This window comes from Bipolaris sorokiniana (assembly GCF_000338995.1).
Source record: "Bipolaris sorokiniana ND90Pr unplaced genomic scaffold COCSAscaffold_2, whole genome shotgun sequence".
NCBI classification, from domain to species: Eukaryota; Fungi; Ascomycota; class Dothideomycetes; order Pleosporales; family Pleosporaceae; genus Bipolaris; species Bipolaris sorokiniana.
Window position 1 is genome coordinate 719,243 of NW_006911896.1, and position 22,794 is coordinate 742,036.

The window sequence follows — 22,794 nt, forward strand, 5'->3', positions numbered from 1 at the left end:
GATCTTCACATAGAGCTCTCTGCCTATCGTACGATCGATTAAAACGCGTTGTAAGAGAGCCTGTACGCCTAATGAAGTTAGCTGGCCACTTCTGCCCAACGTGGCCAGCACCACGTGCAGCTAGTAGCTTATCAGCCATATCACGTACGGCAGCGTAGGTAGGCGCAAATCCACGCTGATCTAGATCAAGTATATAGCTTATAATCACCTCCTCTTCTATCTGAGTAAGCTTTTTTGAGTTGGGCTGGCAATCGCGTCTCGCGCGCTTCCCAGCGCGTCGATCGCGTAACGTTGATTCAGGCACGTTAAAGATTGAAGCTGCGCGGCGGCCTGTTTGAATTTGATTAGAATTAAGAGATTGTATAGCAAGCTGAATATCTGATTCATTTGAGAGTAATTGAATAACGTGGCGTGGAGCCATGATAAAGGCAAGTGTAATAGAGTAAGAAAGTTGGTGAGGTGCGCGACTCGCTTGCCTGCGCGACTCGCTTATCCATCACGTTACCCTTTTTTCCAAATATCGTTCGCTAGCTTGTACCATGAAATAGAAACAAAATAACGCAGAGCAGCAGACTAGACCTAACAAATCGATCGATTGTCAAAATAAGGGTCTTTGGTAGTTACACACCCTCACAAACACACATACGGTTGCGCACACACAAGTTGAACGTGACATCTTGACAGTTTGACGTTTTCCGGTGAAGGCTGGGGGAATGGGAAAGTGACCCCGCACTAAGGAATGCAGCCCAGTACCCACCACATGAACAACGACAACGCATACACGCAGCCCCCTGGCCCGGCAAGTGCTTAGGGCTAGCTGGGAGCGCATCCAGCCAGTGCCATTGTCCTTACCATCACCACCACCACCACCACCGTTATCAACCAAAGTATGTAGGTGTTTATTCCCCCTCCACCGCCGCAACCGCCAAACCGCCAAACCCACCCCACATTGCCGGCCCGCATACACACATCTCTTATGCACGTCTGGGTGTTTGGTCCCGAGGGGCAATCATCGCACGCCTCCCTACCAACCCCCCTTCCACCGCACGTCAGAGAGCGGATGTGCTCGGGAACTAGAGAAGAAGGGTTCTTCCCTGTACAAGCCCGCCATCGTGGCACACATGAGCATACCACACACACCTAGTAACATACGCATACGCACGCTGTTGCGGGCTACCCCGGGGCCGCCAAAATGTATGATCGACACCAACAGCCGTCGTGGGATCCCCCTTCCGTCCTCTACATACTTACTACTACCTTTTCGACCTTTACCTCATTCTGCCTTTCCGATCTTACTGTACATTCATACTACTTACCCCCTTAGGTCATATCCTTACATACCACATGACTCACCCTCCTCCTCCCCCTTTTTTCCCATAACCCCGTACTTCGGGCAACACGCAAAAATATGGTAATTGGAGATGAGATAACGTTATGATCATGTGATCAGCCGACAAACTCTCTCTCTCTTTCGCACGGCGACCGTTTTATTTTTTTAGAGTTTACAAATTTCAATGAATCAAGTAAACTCTCCCATTGTTCACCCCCAAAACTAAGAACAAAGGGGGGTGTGGGGTGCGGGAGGAATTAGGAAATGGGGGCCAAGAAAAAAGCAAAAGAAAAAACAACAAAATTGTTAATGCCGGTCCGGTAACAGAACCAACCTGTGTTGTTTTTTTGGACTACGCATATACATGCAAATCGGGTTTTTGGCCTTTCAACCCAAACAACTCGGAATTTCCGTATTTCGTAAAATCATTCGATTTCGCCACATACTTACCCTCAACTAAAAAACCTCGCAGCTCGTATACTTAGCTCAATCCGTCCCCCCGACATTCTACCGACCGCCGCGGACGCAGAGTAGTAAGAAGAAAGAAAAAAAATAATCGCTCCGACCGATCGACCGAGCCAGACAACGATGGGCGAGGGCAAAATGCAAAGGCACAAGTAGTATACATTAGTGTAAAAGGTTCGCCAAGTTAGCACGGTTAGCTAGTTTTCGCATCCTCCCCCACAAAAAAAAGACTGGCCCAAAGAAAGGAAGCTGAAACACCGCCTTTTTGAACTTACGATCGCGGGCATGATGATGGCCTTCTTTCCTTTTGGGGCTGACGTGGGGAATTTCGTCGGACTAAGTAGGGGTGTTTGAACTGGGGGGTTTGATTGGAGGAAGAAAGCAAGGGTGGTTCGAGACGAGGCGGGATGGAAGGACAAGGCATCTTTACGCAGCAATTTTGATAGCCTGCCAAACAGGCGGGACAGGAGATCGGCGTAGGAGGAGAGAGAGAGAGAGCAAGGAGGCTGGGGAAAAAAGACGACACTCTGGCTGTTAGAGTTGTTCATCTACTACCATGGGCTGGTTAGTCAGTTTCAATGCACACGATTTGTATTGGGCCAGCAAGTACTTCACAGAACTCTTTGTTTTGTCTACAATAATAATTTTAAAATATGATAGATTTCCAGATTCCACCCCATGCCAATAATCCCGGTGATAAATACATACTCATTTTCAGATGAAAGAGGTGGCTTACTCACAGCACATGTGACTACCATAGATAGAACTATCATTGCTGGAGGAGTATGTCAAAGCCATATATGACCAAAAAGAGAGAAAAAAACAAGCCGCTCGCTCGCTATGCCAATAACACAATCGTCAAGAATAAAAAAGATATTTTTTCTCTTGGAGGATTGGTGTGGACTGTTGCAATCAACAGCACACAAGTGTCGGAGATGCGATACCTATCCAAGGAACCCCGCCTCCAACTCCACTGCTCGCAAAGATAAAAGAACAATAAACCTTCAAACACGCAGGACTTTCAATTCCAGTTCTGCCTATTCGCTTGCTTGAAAAGATCAAATAGTCGTGATCGTTGTCATGGCCGTGGTGTTCGTGGACCATACGTCAGCTGTCTCCACTCAGAAAGTCAATAAAGGTCGTATGGATCATTTGGAAAGATAAAGTAAAAACAAAAAATATCAGTCCGGTGCCACCCGGTAAAGAGCGTGATGTAGTTGGGAAGTTGTGGGAGCCGGAGCTTGTTTAAATCGTTGATCAAGCCGAGATCGCAGAGAAAACATGGCATCCAGAGGACACCGGGGAATCGCAATAAAATGCAGACACAATCGTTCATCGTTTGAAGTTAAGGGATCGTCAGCCGTTAGATTGCAATCATTAGGCACGTGAGTCGTGGGTCGTTCTTTATATGTATGATGTGCCGTGAGAGCAGGCTGCAGTGTGTTGCCGGTGGATGGGTCGCGCATAAAAGATAGGCGGTGAAGGGTATGTGCAGCCTACGGATTAGACGAGAACGATATCGTGAAGACGCAAGTCGATTAAAATCTAGTTGGCTCGGATGACGAGCTTCGAGAGGAACTTATTTGACAGCGAGTCGAAGTCTGTACGGTCGAACTTGCAGTCGCTTCGTGAACGAAGGTATGGTTCTAATGGACATGTTAGCATTCGTAAAGGCCAAGTGGAGGCTGATAGTATTTACCATATTTGGTGACGTGCGCGCGGACCTCGGTCATGGCATCGCAAACCGCAGGGTTCGAGTTGAGCAGGTGGTGGTGTTTCCTAGAGTCCCACTCGGTGAAAGCGGGAAGCTTCTGGGAGATGGCCGAGAAGAGGCCAACAATGACACCAACGGGCGTGCCCTCCATCTCACCGCAAAACTTGTGAACAGCGCTGATGTCAGGGACACGGTAGTTGCAGTCGAACTGGATCAACTCCCACACAGCCAGGAGGATGGCAGCGAGCATGAAGATGGTAGGCCAGTTCTTCAACTTGTCACCGCTGTAAACGGACTGGTAGAGCGAAGACAGCTCCTCAAGGACGTCCTTTTGCAGCTCGCGCCACATGTCGGCAAGAGCACACTTGACTTGGAAGTTGATCATGACAGGTGCAATGGTCTTTCCAGAGAACTTGGATTGCTGGTCTTCGACCTTGCCAGGGACATTCTCCTCCTCACCCAAACCCTCAACCATGGTGACATGGAGAGTCAGGTTGTAGGCAAGGACAAGCTTAAGTGCCTTGCGAATGACTGGAAGCTTCTCGCGGCAGTAGAAGCGGTAGGCAGTCTTCAAGAGCTCAGTGACGAAGTAGGTACCCTCAAAGTACTCATCAACAAACTGCTCGAAACCACCATCAATGTGGCGATCAAGATAGTCGGAGAGCATGGCACGAGGGATGCCCTCCATACCGGCGGACAGCTTGGCAGTGTTGATCTCAAAGTGGAGACCGTTAAGAGTCTCGTGCCAGTCGACACCGAAGCACTTCTCATCACGGACGTAGACCTCGCGAGCCATGATGGGGAGGTAGTGGCCATAGCCGTGGGTGACGTAGATCAAACGCTCTGCAGTCGAGAAACCTTTGATGTTGCCAATAGAAAAGCCAAGGCTGACGTGACGCTCGTAGTCGGCCTTCCAGTCTTTCATAAAGTAGGCAATATCCTTAATGTCAATGCGTGTGCACGGGACCTGCCAGAGTCGCGCATGAGATGGCTGGCAACCAGCGCACGGATCACCCTTGTCACACGTCTTCTTGAGGAACTTGCATCGTAGGCACGCACGGAGCTTACGGATCTCATGAGCTTGCTGGCGCTGATCGGGCCTGAGAGGGCCACGTCTCCTGCCAACACGCTTCTCACCAGTGTTGTCCTTCTTGTTGGTGTTTGCAGGCGTCTTCTTGACAATGGTCTTGGTAGGCTTTGATCCTGACGCAGTGGTGGGAGACTTCCTACGGCGGGCTGGCGGGGAGCTGACTGCCGACGAGGTTGGCGAGGCAGTGCTTGACGACAATTGCTTGATGACGATTGGCTCTACGCGAGCCATGGGAGGGCTCACAGACTGTGTGGGGGAGATGTAGCTGGGGAAGTCGTGATCACTGAGCGTGTATCCGTGACCGTGGCTGCAGTGATCTGAGTAGGAGTGGGAGTGGATGAGGTCTAGGGTGTTGTCGGTCTCTGACTGGGGCGAGTGCATGGGGAACTGAATCTCCTCGAAGCTGCTAGTAGAGTGAGCTGAGCGAGGCACATCAGAGTGATTTGAGGTAGATGAGTCGGAACCAGCACGAATGTGGAGCGACTGAGCTGGGTTGAAGATGATGGCAGAGTTTTCAGGGTAGTCGTACGAGTTGCGGTGGTTGAAGCCGATGTCGACCCAGCCGTTGTCACTGCTCGAGAGTGAACGGATCTCCATCCAGCTCTCGCCCGGTGAGCCAGTGGAGACGCTGTTTGCAGTGGCGGCGTTGGAGTTTGTGGCATAGTCGGGTGCACTCGAGATGTTTGTGAACTCGCTCTGGAAGTCTGGCATCTGGAAGGGAGCAGTGGTCAGAGTGGGAAGCTCCATGCTGGTGGTAGTCATGAAGTTCATGGGGGCCATGGACATGGAGTTCATCATAACATGCGAGTTGATGCCAAACTCGACAGGCGACTGCAATGGCCCGCCGTACGAGGCAGTGAAGTCGGCACTCATGGTCATGGCGCCCTGTGCATAGGTGTCCTGAGTGAAGCCGCCGTCGGTGTTGATGTTCATCCAGGTGGCTAGCATGGGGTTCATGGGTTGCATGGCGGCGGGGAAACCAAGGCCCATGTTCTGGTGGGGGGGAGTCATGCTCGTCGAGCTCGCGTGGGAGCTGTGTGTGCTCGAGGTGCTGGAATCGGTGATACGTCGCTGATGGTGCTGATGTTGTTGCTGCGACTGGTGCTGCTGGGGTTGCTGCTGCTGGCTAGCATCGTGGTGCTGTTGTTGATGCATACTGCCGGGTGAGATGGGCAGCGGCCAGGTTTGTGGGAAAGTGAACGTTTGTCGGTTGGGATCAAAAGATGGGTCGAAGGTGCCGTCTACGCCGTAGATGGCCCCGTCAAAGTCGATGTGTTGGTTCTCCATGTTTGCACGGAGAGAGGAAATGGGTTCGAGTCTTCTCAGCCTCCGTGAGCTGGTAGTAAGCGGTGAAGGACGGCGGGCGATGGGCCGACCAGAGTGTAGGCGGATGGTGCCAAGGCCTCACACCGCTTTTTGTATGCACTCCCAGCCCCACACCCCAATGGCTCGACTAGATCTGCACCTGGCTGGGATAGCGCCAGAAGCGCTGCAGCGGTCCGCTCGATTCGCAATCGAGGGCAAAGAAAAACCCTGATGAGCGACGGCGTGGGCGAGGGTTCCCAGACTGGCACACCCGCGAGACGAGCGCCTGTCCAGCCAAAGCCGCCGCCAGCTGTGGAGAGAGGGCGGCGTCTGGTACTGGGTGAGCACATGGCCCAGCGGCGAGAGAACGACTGTGCTGTGTGCTCGCCCAGCGACACGCTCCACCTGCGCGCCTCGTCGTTACATGCTAGGCACTACACCAGCTCCGCCTCTCGGCCGCTGGCTGCTGGCTGCTCCCCGCCTGCTTCACCACCCACGCAAGCTGACGCCTCGCCCTGCCGCAGCCTGTCGCAATACTGCCCTTCCCTGCGTTCAAGCCGTCGCCTGTCAAGAGACGACCCCGCCTGCGATAATGCCCCGATAAGCGTTAGACACTCGGGGTCCTGTAGCATGGGATCAGCATGCCGAGAGCGTTGGGGATGCCGCAAAAAGCAACATAGAGGCCCTCCCTCTGCCTGTATTGAACATACTCGACCTGCTGTCTCTCCATCGCCGGCTGCCCGTGCGCCCCTCATCCGACTGCTCTCTGCACGACCAGTCCGGCATGCAGCCAAGCGACTCGGCCTGCACTACGCTCGGTCATGGGCGCATCTAAGTATCTCGACCGACACGAAGGGCTGTGGAGCCACTCGACACTACACTCGACCAGGTTCACCATTTGCCTCCCGGCCTCAACCTGGCCCCAAAAGATACAACGGCATACTGTTCTCGATGTAGACACTCACCGACACCACTTGTTGAACGCCTCACAGGGCATGTCATCGTCATCGCCTGAATTGCTCTGCTGCGAGGCGAGCTATGTATGGCCGCCATGCCATGCTAACCTCCGCGCGCTGAGCCCACTTCCCGGCCGGCGGCCCTCGTGCTTGCAGCCGCTCGTTACTGCTCTAGTATCTTCTGCATGCTGTCAAGTCTCTTCTGCGTAACATCGCTTCCAGGCCTGTTGTTTTGGCCCTAATGTCTTGCAGCCAACCTATCGATTATTACCGCCGTTTCAGTAATTGTATCACCCGTCATGCTCCGCCGGCATATCGCCGCTAATCCAGCGACAGCCAGAACAAATAGCGACCCTCGTCTGCACTTGTGCGTGTACTACCTTGGTATCACCCTTGCTGTACCATGCCGGCAAATCTCCGTTCAAACTCTCCTCACTGTATCTGTCATACACTTAGTTTCGCGACCGTCTGACTGTAGGGCTTATTGTCGACACTTCGCTATTGTGTCGCAATCGTTTCTAGGCCTTTAGAACAGAACTCAAGATCGGGTTTTGTGTCCGGGTCATAGCTGGATAACACATCTTGCAGCGCTAATCCAGGATAGTTGGTGGCGTCGTGTGGGGCTTGCTGACGTTCCTCGTTATCCCACGTAGCAGTGAATATAGAGTAGTATGTGTGTACATACATATCTAGGTACTTTAGAACAGACGAGAATAATTCCCAGTCCAGATTTGTATAACGCAGGCTAGCTGCGTTGAAATTGGGTGGGTTGGCCCTTGTTTGGCTCGGTTCGGAGGACCGACTATGGCGACTTGGTGGAGATGGCGTTGCACTGCGCTGCGCTGCGCTGCACTGCATGTAAGATAGATCCTGCCAACGGTCCTGGGCACATTCAGCTTCGGTAAATCTAAACAAGTAAGTGCTGCATCTCATTGCTTCTTGCATGACTTGTCACGGTTGTAAGATTACAAGCTGCGATGGTTGGCGGCTGTGAGACCTTGTGGCGTTGGGAAAGAAGAAAGAAGACAGTAGTTGATAGGCTCAGACGTAAGGGGTTGCACGAAAGGGGTGTGATTGAGATGTGTGGAGAGCAAATCGGTAGTGATCAGGGATGACAAATCTGACTCGCCCCGTTGGTGACTGGAAGGTCGTGATGGTGAACTGGAGGGTCCTTCCTTTCCACTCAACCATGCCGATACGAGACCTGCCTTGTTCACTCCATAATCACAGACTGTAAGCAGTCAATCAACATACGAAGCCATCTTCATTATTGCAGTCCAGCAAAGTGCCGACCCTGACCGGATTGTATATCATATTGAGTTTATTTGTGCTACGATAACTTCCACCAGATGCCAGCAAGATAGCCCGGCAACGGATAGAGGCGCGAGTGGTGATTCTTCCCAAGTTGACCAAAGGAGTACCATCTGCTCTACCAGTTTCGCTATGCACCTTACATGGAATCCCCAACCCCAGTTTCTCGGTACAAATGTGCTGTTGCGCCACATAACATGCTTTGGGCATTACGTACCTTTAGGCAGTGCGCCCCGCACACTTCGTCGTTGTGGGGTAGTAGCGAACCAATATTCCCAGCAGTTATGAAAGCGAAGCAAGGCTGACTGCCGCTGAAAAGTCTATATTATGTGCATCCAATGGGGAGAAGCTGAGTCCGTACCGAGTCCGGGAAGCACTGCGTGTAGCTGGCTTTACCGAGAACGCAACAGGTGTCGATGTCGCATACGTACGTTTCGATAAGATGATAAAGACAAGACCTTTTAAAGGCAGAGTCTGAAGGGCAGAACGCAAGAACAATGATTGCAAGCAATCGCAAATGCAAGAGGTTACCCATCTTCCGTAGATTTCGGAGTATCGGGGGGGTAAGTTACACAGAGCACAGTCGGCCTTCGGCTCCACGCGCATCCCCCATGTCCCGAGTAATGCGGACAAAGTGTGAAGCATTTAAACAAGAACCAGAAATGTAGCAATGAGTAATCAAGAGACACTCGTACGACACGAATTCAGACAACCAGCCTGAGTTTTCATTGCCTTTTATCACAGAAGCAACAATCATTTCATCGCCTTAAGTTCCACGAAAGAGCACAGTATGGCACACGTCGGCGCGCTGCCCAAGATCCATCGCTATATCACCAGCCACAATGATGAAGGCAAAGCCATCTTTAGCAGCGCCTTCGATGATGAGAGCAAGATGAAGCCCAACTCCGACGGTATCGCATTTGCCCTCAGCTACATAACCAAAGGCTTCCCTGTCGACATGAACAAGGACAAAGACCTTGGCGTATACGGCGACTACCTCAATGACGCACCAGGACTTGTAGTCTCTGGTGGGACGGTCTTACGACACGTCGATATTCCTCCCGCCACAGAATGCACAATGCACCGGACCGTGAGCTTGGACTACGGTTGCGTACTCGAGGGGGAGATCGAATGTCTACTTGATAGTGGCGAGAAGCGCTTCATGAAGCGGGGAGATGTCGCGATTCAGCGCGGGACCATGCATCAATGGATCAACCATAGCCCAACTGAGTGGTGTAGGATGCTTTTTGTATTGCAGGAGTGTCAGTCGTTGAAGCTTGGGGGGGAGACAGTCGGAGAGGAGCTGGCTGGTATGGCGGGCGTGCGGCCTTCTGATTAAGATTAGCAGCTTTGTTGTACGCGTGAGGTTGAAATTAGGATATGGGGTTTGGATAAGGAATCGCGGATATATTGCTATCGATATCGATTAGTATGGGCTGGGCTTCGAGTCTGGAGTGCCAAGCTAGCTAGTACTATCCAATCTGATTACTCCCCACGTGCTCCACCTTTTCTTCTCGACATGCGGCATTCGAGAAGGGCAATCCTTGACCACAGTCGAACCATGGGGTTTGCACACCAACACAGATCGTGAAGTCTTCCGTCCAACTGGTGGGGTGGTTACATCCGCACTCGAACAATACTAAGCGTTCCTGGCTAGCAAAGCTATTGTTCCTGCCAGCCACTCACGGAAAACCCAACAACAGACCTACCAGATCCATAGATCTAGAAGCGCATATAAAAAAGATGGCGCTTCCCTTGCGTTTCTCTGCACAGGAGCCCTCATCCCGCTTGGAGGAAATCGTTCCCGAATCTAAGCGGATTGAAGAACTCTCAGACGACGAGCTCGACAGCGAGTACGAAGACATGGGTACCGCCACTGCAGAAGAGCAGGCAAACATTGCATACCTGGAAAGTATCAGGATACCGATCAAGGATTCTTTGGTCACCGAATCAACCAAAGTAGAGGATGAGACGTCAGCAGTTATTCTACCATACCTCGAGGGCAACCCCAATGACTTTTCTCTTAATGCCTTTGGTATACCGAAACTTCAACGGGACAGGCACGAGGCCATGTTGAAGAGGATTATTGGTGACTACCCTGCACAAGCGGCTGCCATGGATGCTGCCCGGCCATGGATTGTGTACTGGGCCACTCAGAGCATGACTGTATTAGGAGTTGATATTTCCGATTACCAGAAAAGGTGGGTTCGCCGTCTTCATTCTATGTCTATGCACTGGACGTGACAACCGATATATTGAATCCTGGCCTCTGACTACATACAGGGTAGCGCACACCTTCTCACTAGCCCAACATCCCGATGGTGGGTTTGGAGGCGGCTATGGCCAATATGCACACCTTGCATGCACATATGCGGCGACTCTCTCCATCTCCATGGTCGGAGGAGAAGAAGCCTACGACACCATCAGCCGCAAATCACTATGGCACTTTCTCGGGCGCATGAAGCAAGCAGACGGAGGCTTCACCATGTGTCAAGGCGGCGAAGAAGACATCCGGGGCGCCTTCTGCGCCATGGTCATCCTATCCCTCACCAACCTCCCGCTCGAGCTCCCGCCTGACGCCCCGGCACGGCAACACGGCCTGACCAATTTCACCGACAGCCTGGGCGAATGGGTTTCCCAATGCCAATCCTGGGACGGAGGCATCTCAGCCGCCCCTGGCAACGAGGCCCACGGCGCCTACGCCTTCTGCGGCCTAGGCTGTCTCGCCATCCTCGGCCCACCAAAGGATACTCTACACAAGTATCTCGACGTCGATTTATTGACCCGCTGGCTCTCGTCGCGCCAGTGCTCGCCTGAATGCGGGTACAATGGCCGCACAAACAAGCTTGTGGATGGCTGCTACTCCCACTGGGTCGGCGGCTGCTGGTCCATCGTCGAAGCTGCAACCACCACCGGTCTGTGGAACCGCGCTGCCCTGGGCCGCTACATCCTCGCTGCGTGCCAGGAGAAGAAAGGCGGCCTCAAAGACAAGCCTGGGAAGCACTCGGATGCGTATCACACGTGTTACAACCTTGCTGGGCTCAGCGCTGCACAGTATCAGTACGTCTACGATGAGAACGTGAATAAGAATTTAGGTACGGGGAATTACGGGGCCCCGTATCATTGGAAGTCGCAGGGACGATATGCTGGGGATCAAAAGGTTGTATGGGATGAGAGCGATGTGGTGAAGCCTGTTCATCCTATCTTTGTTATTCCTTTCATGTCGGTGTATGAGATGAGGAGGCATTTCGAAGAGAAGGAGGGCTTTTGATAGATATGGGGATGAGCTCTCATGTTCTGAAATGAGAGCTTGGTTTTTGTACCTGCTTGTTCGGTTGCATAGTCATAGCATAGTCGTGGTATCGAGTCTACCTTTCTTTGTTTGACAAACAACTCTAAAGACTATTGTGATGCAAAGTTTTCGAAAAGGCAGCTCATATCACCATATGATACGAGGGCCGTACGTAATGAAGCATGACACTCGGACGACAAATAAAACATCCGACTAGCACTCTTTCCATTGCCCAAGTCACTTGCATAGAAAATACTTAGAGAAAAAAAAGCCTCCCACATGGCATACAAGTCCTGCTCTACACAGAAGTAGAAACTCCAAACACACCCATTTAAACGCTTTGCTCAGCACAGTAATACATCGCCCCCTTTCCCATCAGAACGCCAAAAGATAGCTGCTTTCTTTTTAGTAAGGGATAAGATAAACAAGATCAACCTCCACCCTCAGCAATAGCCTTCAGCAGTCCACCAATGTAATTCCTCAACGTAAGATTATGACTAGCCGTGAAAGCAATCTGGTCTCTCAACGGGGTAAACATGCGCGGGACCCATCCTGCACTCTTCGCTTCTTGCTCTTCCCTCTCTTCGTTCTCGCGTCTTTGCTCGGACGCTGCATCGTTGAGACGCGGCTTCTTACCGCTCGTCGTAGCTCGTCTCGCAGCTTCAGGACTGCCTTCACTAGCACTGAATGCGCGCTTGTGGCTTGGAGATGAGGGTAATGTGATTTCGGTGACGGAGGTTGGCGGCGGGATCTTGTTGAGCTGACGAGCGAGATTGCGGAGGACGAGCACAGAGGATAGAGGAAGGCCAGCGGCATCGTTGGTTTCGTCGGTGGCAGTGTTGTAATACCGGAAGTTTGGAGCTGAGTGTGGGCCTGACGAATCCTCCCTGCCCATGCCGTTTCTGCTGACGGAGCTGGTTGAAGTCTGGGGTCGACCGCTCATGCCTAAACCGCCCAATCCCACGGGCTGTCCGAATTGCGGCTGGAGGCTTTCGTGTCGCATCTGTGAGGAAGAAGTCATGGGCCGAGATTCTGATGGTGTCCGATTGTGCTTTGCATGAATAGCATGCTTGATGCTTGTGTCTGGCAGATGCGTCTTCAGATGCTGCCCAGCTTCAAACGCAGATTCTGTGCCACTAGGAGAGAAGCGCGTACAGCCACCCCAGTGACAAAAGTATTTGGAAGGTGGACTTGCCGAAACCGCGTCTCCGTTTTTCATGTCAATGTCCGGCTTGGGCTCAAGCAGCCACTGACCTGTCTCCTGATCACGAGGCACTTGGAGATGCAAACTAACGACGTGTTCCCACATAGATCTCGCGCCGGATGCAAACTCACCACATTCGACATTAGCCGTGGAGTGTTTGCCATCCGTATGGCCGTTCAACAAGCTCGGTGGATGCCAGCAGCAGCGCATATATGGCCGCTTGGTGCTCGGATCGACTGGTACAGAACGCGGTCGTATGCCTCTTATGGTATACTTTGGTTGCCCACCTACAGTCAAAACTTGAGCAGATGCACCACCAAACGTAGTTGACACGTTTGTGATGAAATCCTTTGCAGGCATGAGAGCCTTAAAAGAAGCCGGGTTATGTGTCATGTGCTCTGAGAAGGCTGCGTTGTATGCTGACCAAAGTTGAATCTGTGTGATTTCGCCTGTGGGATCTTCTTCAAAACACGTCTTGAGCCATTGTGAGCTTCTCTCTGGTTCATCAAGAGTGACTAGATGATCGATAATAGCGGACGATAGCTTTGGCGCACTTTCTGGTGGCGCAGATGATTTCGTAGTCTTTGGGGTGCTCCTACGTTCCTCATAAGCAATCGCACCATACTGCAGTAGTCGCACCAATTGCTTGATAACACCTTCAATATCGACTTCGTGTACAAGTGTCTCAACATTATCTGGGAAACCAGTGAACAGGTAGAGGAAGTCTAGGCAAGCTATGCGGAGATCTTCGTCTTCTACTAACAGCCAGTCGCATATTGACTTTAAAGTCTTTGTCGGTACTTTCGAGAGCTTGTTTGTAACATCAAGGTTCATAGATATTCGTGCAAGCGCTCTCAAAGAGGTAATGATCCGACCACGGTCATCCGTGTCGATTTGCGCTAGCAGAGAACGGTAGAGCGGGCTCTGAGAGTCCAGCATCCAGTACTTCGTCAACTGCTCGGTAATTTCAAGGGCGTAATGCTGCAGCTCTACTACAGATGGATGGGTGGGTAGATTGAGGGCAATGACGATCATATCTTGAATGGACGGTACGAGGGCGGCAAACAATGCATTTTCTTTCAGCATAACCATGTTCCGGATAATCAGTGCTGCCTCATTGATCATGTTGAGCGACTTTGCCGTCTGTTCAGGTAGGAGACTGTCATGGATGTCGAGCGTGCGGAGAGAAGAAATGCGCTCAAGCAGGTCGGGGGTGCCAGACAATCCATTCAAGGTCTGCGGGTTGCTGAATTCCTCTTCAAGGTAAGAAATGTCCCAGCTCACATCGTAGAAGAGCGCGCCAACATCGATGACTTTGGCTATTAGTGCTTCTGCAAGTCCCGGGAATTGATCGAAGCGGTACTTGTCGCCTCGCTCATGGGAGATCTTGACCAGATGGTGAAGAGCATATGCCTCCTCCTCGGGCTCCTTTGACCGTAGCGCATTGAGAGCGCGAATGTAAATGCTGGGCCCAGGAAAGCCGGTACCGGGCAGCATCATGCCTTTGAGTGGAACTGGCCTGTTTTTCTTGTTGAGGATGTACTTCTTGCGCGATTGTACGTATGTATCGAGGGAGTTTGAGGGAGTTACGACGGGTTTCATGGTGGCTGGCACAGCTGTTCGTGGCTCATAGTTCGCAATTGTCATGGCGGCCCCGCTTGTTCCATATCCGTTGGCTTGCGACGAGTTCAGGTGGCCCGTGGATTGGCGAGTCTGGCGAGTCGAGGCTTCAGGCTGGAACAGCACTCGCTGGGGCGGCGCATGACGGAGGGAGCGCGTCGACCGCCCAAGGTTGGCGGAATCGTCGACCTCCATCTTGTCTTCTTTGGGTGTTTTCTCCATGTCGTCTTCTTCGTCTGATTCCTCCTCTCCCCTTAGCCGTTCGGCTTCTCGACTACTAGGCGGGTGGAAGTTCTCTACGGTACGGTTCAGCAGGTCCCCACCCTTAGCCGATACGTTCTCGAGGATTTCAGGCGGCGGGGGTTCGCGCTTGTGGACTGTGGATATTTCGTATGCACTATTTCATGTGTTAGCCGGAATGAACCGCAAGGTGAGGTGCGAGGCCTGGACATACGCAAGGTTCTTGTAGTAAACAGTCTTGACCAGAAAGGCCTGAGTTGTTATGCTGGGGCTCTTGGGGAGAAATTCCGAGGCGATTCTTCGCCACGCAAGCTTGTTGTTCTTGGTATCAGAAACCTTGTCGTATCCTCCCTCCTCATTCACGCGTTTGTAGAGCCGCAAAAGGTCAATGTGTCGATTACCGATCTTCGGCTCGCGATCCAGCACAGTACTACACGTCTAGTCAATATATGTGCGCTAGGTGCAAGACAATAGGCAAGATGACGCACCCGCGCTTTTCGTGGTATTCGGCCAAGGTATCCAGAAAGTCTTCCCGTTCTTGGGTGGGCTCGACGGAGGTTTCCTCTGTTTTGTTTGGGGCCATGTTGCGGCTGTCGCATTCACTGGAGACTACGGACGCACGGATCGGGATACATGCGTGGCTTGAGCGGTGCGACATGCGCAATGGTGGATCTGCTGGTGAATGCGCGGCGCGCGTTCGGTCGCGATGATGGATGAGCGAACACCAGAACTCCAGAATGCACCGCGTTCATCTAGCGCCGAGGTCATGTGACCATGCACTGTCGCGACTTCCTCGATGCATCGCACGCCTTCTCACAACCACCACATGTCCATGACTTGAGATAGCATGTTGCTGGAACCAAGCTTTGATCATCGAGTCTTTCATCTCTTGAAGGACTAATTCGTCTCCAACTAACAAATAGCTACGTACCACTAACCGACATGCTCTCCCTTCCGCTTACGAGCTTGTCCACGGCTCAAGACGCGGATGCCAAGCAGCAGAAGTTCAACTGGCAAAAGGAAACACACGACCTCACTTTCGTGATCGACAGCTATGGTGGACGTGATAACGCTCAGCTCATAAAAGTGGTTCAGGGAACGCAGGCTCGGGTACGAGACAAGCATGCCTGATGCCTCTTCATCACGGACCTACTGATTACATGTGTTCAACACATTTACTAATTTCTTAAAAATAGCATCTGATAGAGATAGAGCGACTTGTGAAGGAAGGAGAGCAATTGGTTCGTCAAATGCAAGATCAAGGAGTGCAAATGCAGGCGGAACAGCTGCCAACCTCCGCTATCGTTCGCAACCCATTGCTTGCTATTCGATGGCGATTGCCCAACCAAAAGGTACGCAAAGGGCTACTTCAGTTCCTGCAGCTCTGACACGGAGTACAGGTTCGTCGTATTCAAATCAGGTTCAAGTCCGAAAGAGACTTCAACACGGCATTCAATCGCCTTCGTCAGATCGGCCTCCACATGAATGGGCACAACACTGCGTCATCCATAACAGCTCCATCTCCTAGACTAGTACAAGTATCTTCAATATCCTCCGGACCAGGTCTGAAATCTGCCGCGTTTTCTGAACAATTTATGAGCAGTATCAGCCTAGGAAGCGGACTGACCTGCCCCCCATCGCGCTTAGCAGAAATCTCCAACCGACCTCAAACTGCCGCGAATGCATCTACAGATTTCAAGCCTCACGTACACGCAGTTGCTAACGCTCGTCTGTCGCCTGCTGCTCCAAGCCCTGACCGAGGAGACACTCTTACTACAACTTCTTTCTCCAGTCCTCTGAATCCACCAGTACTTTTCCCTCGGCCTCAGTCGGCCACCGCTGATATTCTGAGTCGTAGTTGGAACGATGTCTCCTCCTTCTCAGATAACTCTCGCTCCATTGTACAAGAGCCTCCACAAGCATCTACTGAGCGCCCAGAGACTGCAATGCTTTTCAACCGCCCAGGCACCACTGAAATGCTACCGCCGCGACGAGAACTCCCTTTCCAACGCCTATCAGAGCCAAGATCATCGGGAAGTGACAGTGGGCGAGCTCCTGATAGTAGGCCATCCATAAGGTTGATGGGCCCTCCTGCTCTGCCACGCTCAGCTGTCCAACGACCCGGATCCACTGGCAGCGCAAGCAGTAAGGATATCGAGCTTCCCCCTCTGCCACAGCCTACTGTAATTGACAAGGCTGGCCGTGGGAAGCAGCCAATGCAGCAATCTCCCCGTACACCGAACCAGGACCAGAACTCGTTTCAACGTGCAAAGACATCCCCAAATAACCGTTTTGGTGATGTACCGTCACTCACAGCGTTCTCGTCTCCGTTGTCTTCTCCGCTATCATTCATAAATTCGAGTTCTCCTGATTCGATTTTGCTACAGAACCACAGTACGTCAGGTGCTGAGGTGAGGAACACACAAGGACCAGTGTCGGGACCTTCTCATTATCCACCCACTACATCTGCAGTATCAGAAGCTAGCGACCGTATCTCGAACGCGGCCGTTGCCAGTGGTACTACAGCCGGAGCTAATGATGTCGAACGCCTAGCGGCATATACGATGCAATCTGACGAAGCCCGTAGAGCGGCACTCAACGAGTTCATCTTCCGCCATCTAGAGAGTGACGAGTTTCTCACGTTACTGGAGGACATGGAAACTGCTTGGGCTCGGGTTGCCCTCGGTATGCGGTGAAGAAGTATTGGTTGCTAGGTATGCGGCATTGGAAACGACGACGACAACGATGATGATAATGATATACGATGATAATGATGTACAATGATAATGTGTTGTGAATGACGTGCAGGAGTCAAACCATGTTTTATTCTTTCTGCCCATGGGCCCACGGCAAGGAAAAATATACATATACAAGAAATACCACTTTTACATCAGAAAACATTTTCAGTCTCCTTCTTTTCCTCAATGTGTCCTCCCCTCATCCCCAACAACATACCCTCTCGCAATCCCGCTCCTCCCCTCTTCCATCTTTGCTGCCCTCGCATTCCCCGTACCTTCTTCTCCATCCTCCCCATTCTGATAATCACTACCCAAGCCCTGCCATGTGCGATTTGATCGCAGATACTCAGCACCGGGCGACGCCACACCACCCACAGCCGCAATATCGCCATTCGCACGTTTCGCCAGAGCCGAACTAGCTGAAGGTGCACCATCACCATTCGCAACAGCCTTCGGCGTATTCTTCGCTGCAGCAGACCGCATAGGCCTCGCATGCGAGACATACTGACCAGTCCTAAGATCAAACTCTGGGGGCTGAGACTCCTCTTCAGAATCGTACTCTACACCCTCTTGACCCTCTTTCTCTTTCTCGTCAACATCGCCCGTCGTCTCTTGATTCTCTTCTTTCTCCCTATCCTCATCCAACACCTTCTGAAAATCCGGCTCCCAAGCCCCCGTCCACACACGCTCCGCATCCCCCTTTAGCGCAACACCAAGCTCCCACGGCGTAATCATGGGCCGCCAGAAATCTCGACTCTCGATTAAACTGCTCTCCCAGCACCCGATTACGACCCAGCCGCCTACCTCGCTGAAATTGGCTACTTTCGCCGCGTTGACCTTGCCCACGACAAAAGTGTAGGATTTCTTGCCTGCGGCGGCGATTTGCTGTTGGACGTGCGAGAGGATGTGCATATAGTTTTTCACAGAGAGCGTGTTGATGAGAATGCCGAAGATGGGGGTTGTGGAGAGGGAGGTTATGAGGGCGTAGCGCCTGTTTAGTGTTTTTGATGTGTTGGCTAGGGAGGCGGAGCTGGCTGGTTCGGTGGTGGGGTAGATGTGGATTGAGGATACACGAGAGGAGAGGGCGAGGAGGAGAGATGTAGGTGGGTCGGAAATGTGGAAGAGGGCGTAGTCGCGGAGGGCGTCGTCGCCTTTTTCTTGTAATTCTTGCGGGACGGTTCGGTTGGGCAGGGGTGAAGATGGCTTGTGTACGATTTCTGTGGCGTGGAGATTCGTGTACCCGTCTTCGTGGAGGCGTTGATATAGACGTGGGATGTGGTGCGAGTACGGTATGTCCGCCATGAGAACTATTTTCTTGTCCTTTTCTTGGTAGGTCTCCTTGAACGTTGCGATAGTGGCGTCGATGTCGAGCTCCCGCTCGGTGAAAACGTAAATGACTGGTAGTCTTGATGGCGGCGATAGACATGAGCGGCCATAGTGCACGACTACATCCGCGTCGACATGCTCTGCAGCCACTTCATCTACACAGCACGCGCCATATGAGGTATCTCCCAGTATAAACAGTTTTTCCTCGACGACACCCCCGCTGTCCTGTAACCTGGCTTTTTTCATATCCGTAGCCAATTCTTCTTCAACAGTCGGCGCCGTCGTGCCATTCAGCGACTGCCCGCTCTTTTCTTGTTCGCTACTGTTCTGCCCTTTCCGCTCCTTCTTCAGCCCTCGAGTCAAATGGTCATACACTCTCGGTGCATCACCGAGCATATGATCTGGAAACTGCAGGGCAATCCTCTTCCATTTTCCCTCTCGTATTTCCCGCACTGTGCGTTCAATCTCGTACGTGAGCGCAACCTGCTCGTCTGATAATCGAGGCAGATTCGAAGGATCCACAGCCGGCGTCGGGTCTTCGAAGATGTGTGTATCGGGTGTCGAGAGTACAGGCGCACCCTCGAGCGCTGGGACGGCCATGGTGTATTCTTGTTGGTTGAGTACGTATATTGTGGTTGGTTTGTGTAGAGAAGTGTGGCGGGGTCATGACTTTTTTCCCTTTGCTAGGTGGGATGGCGGGGCATCCATACGCAGGTCGCGGGCCTCTAATGCAGGGACGGACAGGGCTGCCGACGAACTGCAATAAAAGCTCCAGTGTCGATGCGTTCAATTACAATGGGGCGACCGGCAGCAAGCGCATTTCAAAATGTAAATCAAAGGCTAGATTGCTATATAATGGGAAAAAGGTATCATGATTGCCTCCAACGCTAAGGAACATACAAGGTCGAAACCACCGCGAATATGTCATCATCCAACGAGTGCAAAGACAAAAAACAAAAGCCTACATCATTATGTAGGCAGACCCAGCAGCTACTAGAGCAAGACTAAAGAGGTTGGGCACAAACGTGCTCACACCGCTGTTTTGTGTGGCATTGGCTCCTGAAATGATCATCTTCGGATTGTATGGCGCCGCGCTGGCAACCGTGGTGCCATTCCAGCAGTATCGTTGGAAGCACTGATTGCACACATCTGGAATAGCTTGGCCGTTGCGCTCCAAACTCCTAGAAAGAATAGCGCATCCAACGCAAGTAGGCCAGTTGTTGGCACTCTCACGTGTCGCGTTTGCCTGGGTCACAACCTCGTAGCCATTTTTGATCATACTAGCGCGCTCTTCAAGGGTATACGAGAGCTTCTCAAATGTTGACGTATTGGACCAGAAGGAATAAGGAGCGTTGGGAAGGTACACAATGAGAGGAGGAATGTTGTTACCCTGCGTGACATTCTTGCTGTTACAGCCAAAGAAGGTAGGCCGGTTGTTCAGGCCAAGGGCCACGAATGTATCGTGGCCTGGGATATAAGGGAAAGACGTCTTGTTCATGATTGGCGATCCCGCACGCTGGTAGGTGGCAATAAGAGCAGTGCCATTGGGCCAATTTTTGGAAGGGTTGCTCTCTACAACAGTGTCGGCAGACGAGTCGACAGCGAAAATGACATCAACCTGGCGCACGGGCTGAATGACTGGGTTAAGAGGAATGTTCTGAAGATCTTCGCCACCATCTACAAGCGTAAGGCGCTGGTTGGAGGCGCTAGGGTTTGTGTCGTTGTGATATTGGTAAAAAGGATTAGGCGTGTAATCTGCGATATCGTTTGAGTTGCGTCCAATCCTTTCTAGAATACGAGTTGCGAGGCTCCTGAGAATATCGGGTATATTTTGGACACTGTTCAATGTGAGGAAAATCTGATTGAACAATGAACTGCTCGTTCCCATGATAAACCCGAGATTATCGAATCCAGCAACACAGCCTTGATTCTGGGGAAGCTGTCCTTGGCTGAAATTCGAGCCAATGTACTTGAGCGGGGCGAAGCCGAATGTTGTAGGATCAAAAGAGCCCATCTCAAAAGGGTTGAACTCAAAGACGGTAGCGTTGAGGGAAATGATCAAATCTCCAGGCGCGCGCTCGTCAGCTATGAGGATAGGCATGGGAGCATCTCCAGATGAGAACCTGGGGTCATCTTGAATAGAAGAGAAGGTATAGGCTAGAGGAGTTAGCGTAGAGCATCGGATGGTATACTTGCAGACATACCAGGTCCTCCATCAGTTGCGTTGATGAGCTGAAACGAGAGGCCTCGGCCGTAAAGATCGGTAATAGAGGTATTGAATTTGCCGGCTGGCGAATCGGCCTTCTCCCCGACTGTGCTGACTAGGTTCTCAAAATATTGGGCAGTGGAAAGCAGCTGGATGCCCCTTGAGGGGGGACCCGAGAGAAGTGAGTTCTGGAACTGCCAGATAGGAGTGTTGTCGCCCTCTTTGGTAATATCCTCTACCGAAGTGAAGTTGTTGGCATAAATGCTTCCAATTAGCCATCCACCACCAGACAAGGCTGAGACGTAGGTAGCCGCCTGCAACAAGCCTCCCAGGTGACCGGCATTTGTCGAGCCGGAGGTTCGGTTGTCGAATGCTGCTAGAGCACCTGCGCCATTGAGCAAGGCACGGTATCCGCCGCCGGAGAAGGAGATTGCAATGTTTGGCAGGGCCGTGGTGTTGTCGCGATGGGTATCAAGGTATCTGCCCACGTCGAATCCTTGGATATTGGCCCTTTGCAAGAACGCACGCATAGGCTCTATCGTGTTTGGCCTTCTCTTCTTGAGCCATTCTGTCTCGGCGTTGGAGAGCCTATCGGCAGATCGAATACTCGGGCGTGTCGAGGGACAGGTAACTTCTGCGGGAGCATAGCCATCGGGGGCTTGTGGGGCGGCGCGCTTCCATGATTCTAAACCGCTGGTAGGAGGCGCGACTCTGGCATCGCGAGGGCCAAGGGCAGATGCTGTACCTGCGTCAGTAGCGATTCATGGGGGATTTGGGTGTGTCGCTTACAGGTCGCTAGGCTAGCTAGTGCCGAAGCAGACAGCAGAGAAAAACACCGCATCCTAGTAGTATCAAAAGATACTCGATGTCAAGGTGGTAAGGGAGTCAGCAGAATGATTGAAGTGTGCACGCCTGGGCATGTGGCAGACGGTCATGTTAAATGTTGCGATCACACCACGGACAACCATGGTTCGCTTCAAACGGCTGAAGCGCTAGGAGACTGGTCTGACCTCATCCCGTACGTTGGTCCGCATAGATGAGCCACTTTGGTGTGGCTGGAGTCGCGGAATCCTGGCGGTCACCTATTAGCATGCTCTATTTATGACAAACTACTAATGAACTGTTACATGCTGACAGTCGCGTGCTCGTTTTTCTAGTCGTCAGCACCATTATTGTCTTTCCTGCATTGTTTTTTGACCGCAGTACCGGCTATGTCGGATACCCTTCATGGCCATCGAGCATGTGCGTGCGTCAGGCACATTCGTAGCGTGTAATTTCTTGTGGAGCGCTGTCAGGGACACGAGCCTACCTAGCAACCGCCACACCATCATCGACATTAAACGTCTCCTTTGTCCATATTTGAGACGCCATCGCCAGCCTTGGTAGGTCAGCAATCATGCTGTGTTGCCTTCAGGCCACCATCTACTGTTATCCCTCTACGGGTCTGCGGGCGCTCAGCCTCATGTCTCCGCAGTTAGGCACCCTGCTAATTTGCAGCCAATCTCCCTTTTGGATGGTAACGGCTGCCATTGGAGCGTATAGCGATCCTCTGCAGCGCCAACGTCAAGACGTCCGAAACGTAACCCCTCCCCCCCCGGTATTGGAAGTCTTTGCTCCGGCCTTCCGGGGCTCCACCGTGACGACTAAACGGGGACGAATAGTGGTGCGGCGGTGTGGCGATGTTACAGTCAGTGTGTGGCGCTTGGACAAGGATATTCAGTGTGTTGTGCTACTCTTGCACAGTAGGTTTGTGGGAATAACGAAAAATTGCGCAGACATGCATAGAGTAATCATGCGCATAAGGTATAAGGTGCGAAGACGCAAAAGCATGCATTTGTAGTGTGTATACGCTTATGATTCGGGCCGTGCTGACATGTGACTTCGCAACTGCATTTTCCCTCAACGACTACTATGACATGTTACTATGGCGATCAATCCTCAGACAACACACACATATGTATGTACTACTAGCCACTAGTCTCCGTCTTTTTTTCATT

General features: G+C 51.9%; 7 protein-coding genes across 7 annotated transcripts; 3 read left to right on the forward strand and 4 right to left on the reverse strand.

Annotated features, from left to right (window-relative positions):
* Positions 1-3,340: 3,340 nt before the first annotated feature.
* Positions 3,341-5,886, reverse strand: COCSADRAFT_167385 (uncharacterized protein; the record flags this gene model as incomplete). The annotated part of the gene is made up of 2 exons (XM_007697620.1): positions 3,341-3,441; positions 3,495-5,886. 2 exons carry the CDS (start codon positions 5,884-5,886, stop codon positions 3,341-3,343), a joined length of 2,493 nt encoding a protein of 830 aa, XP_007695810.1.
* Positions 5,887-8,580: 2,694 nt separating this feature from the next.
* COCSADRAFT_33085 (uncharacterized protein) lies at positions 8,581-9,690 on the forward strand. The gene has a single exon (XM_007697258.1). It carries the CDS (start codon positions 8,962-8,964, stop codon positions 9,508-9,510), a length of 549 nt encoding a protein of 182 aa, XP_007695448.1. The 5' UTR covers positions 8,581-8,961; the 3' UTR covers positions 9,511-9,690.
* Positions 9,691-9,700: 10 nt separating this feature from the next.
* COCSADRAFT_33087 (uncharacterized protein) lies at positions 9,701-11,542 on the forward strand. Its single transcript, XM_007697259.1, has 2 exons — positions 9,701-10,372; positions 10,455-11,542. Exons 1-2 carry the CDS (start codon positions 9,915-9,917, stop codon positions 11,440-11,442), a joined length of 1,446 nt encoding a protein of 481 aa, XP_007695449.1. The 5' UTR covers positions 9,701-9,914; the 3' UTR covers positions 11,443-11,542.
* Positions 11,543-11,893: 351 nt separating this feature from the next.
* Positions 11,894-15,110, reverse strand: COCSADRAFT_80011 (uncharacterized protein; the record flags this gene model as incomplete). Its single annotated transcript, XM_007697621.1, has 3 exons — positions 11,894-14,684; positions 14,742-14,957; positions 15,016-15,110. 3 exons carry the CDS (start codon positions 15,108-15,110, stop codon positions 11,894-11,896), a joined length of 3,102 nt encoding a protein of 1,033 aa, XP_007695811.1.
* A 359-nt stretch (positions 15,111-15,469) lies between these two features.
* COCSADRAFT_108247 (uncharacterized protein) lies at positions 15,470-17,275 on the forward strand (the record flags this gene model as incomplete). The annotated part of the gene is made up of 4 exons (XM_007697622.1): positions 15,470-15,637; positions 15,724-15,879; positions 15,928-17,017; positions 17,060-17,275. The coding sequence occupies 4 exons, from the start codon at positions 15,470-15,472 to the stop codon at positions 17,221-17,223; spliced, it is 1,578 nt and encodes a 525-aa protein (XP_007695812.1). The 3' UTR covers positions 17,224-17,275.
* On the reverse strand, positions 17,275-19,237 carry COCSADRAFT_33090 (uncharacterized protein). Its single transcript, XM_007697260.1, has one exon. The coding sequence runs from the start codon at positions 19,189-19,191 to the stop codon at positions 17,449-17,451; it is 1,743 nt and encodes a 580-aa protein (XP_007695450.1). The 5' UTR covers positions 19,192-19,237; the 3' UTR covers positions 17,275-17,448.
* Positions 19,238-19,426: 189 nt separating this feature from the next.
* Positions 19,427-21,704, reverse strand: COCSADRAFT_196123 (uncharacterized protein). Its single transcript, XM_007697623.1, has 3 exons — positions 21,587-21,704; positions 20,796-21,536; positions 19,427-20,748 (listed from the first exon to the last, which is right to left on the reverse strand). Exons 1-3 carry the CDS (start codon positions 21,636-21,638, stop codon positions 19,553-19,555), a joined length of 1,989 nt encoding a protein of 662 aa, XP_007695813.1. The 5' UTR covers positions 21,639-21,704; the 3' UTR covers positions 19,427-19,552.
* Positions 21,705-22,794: the final 1,090 nt, after the last annotated feature.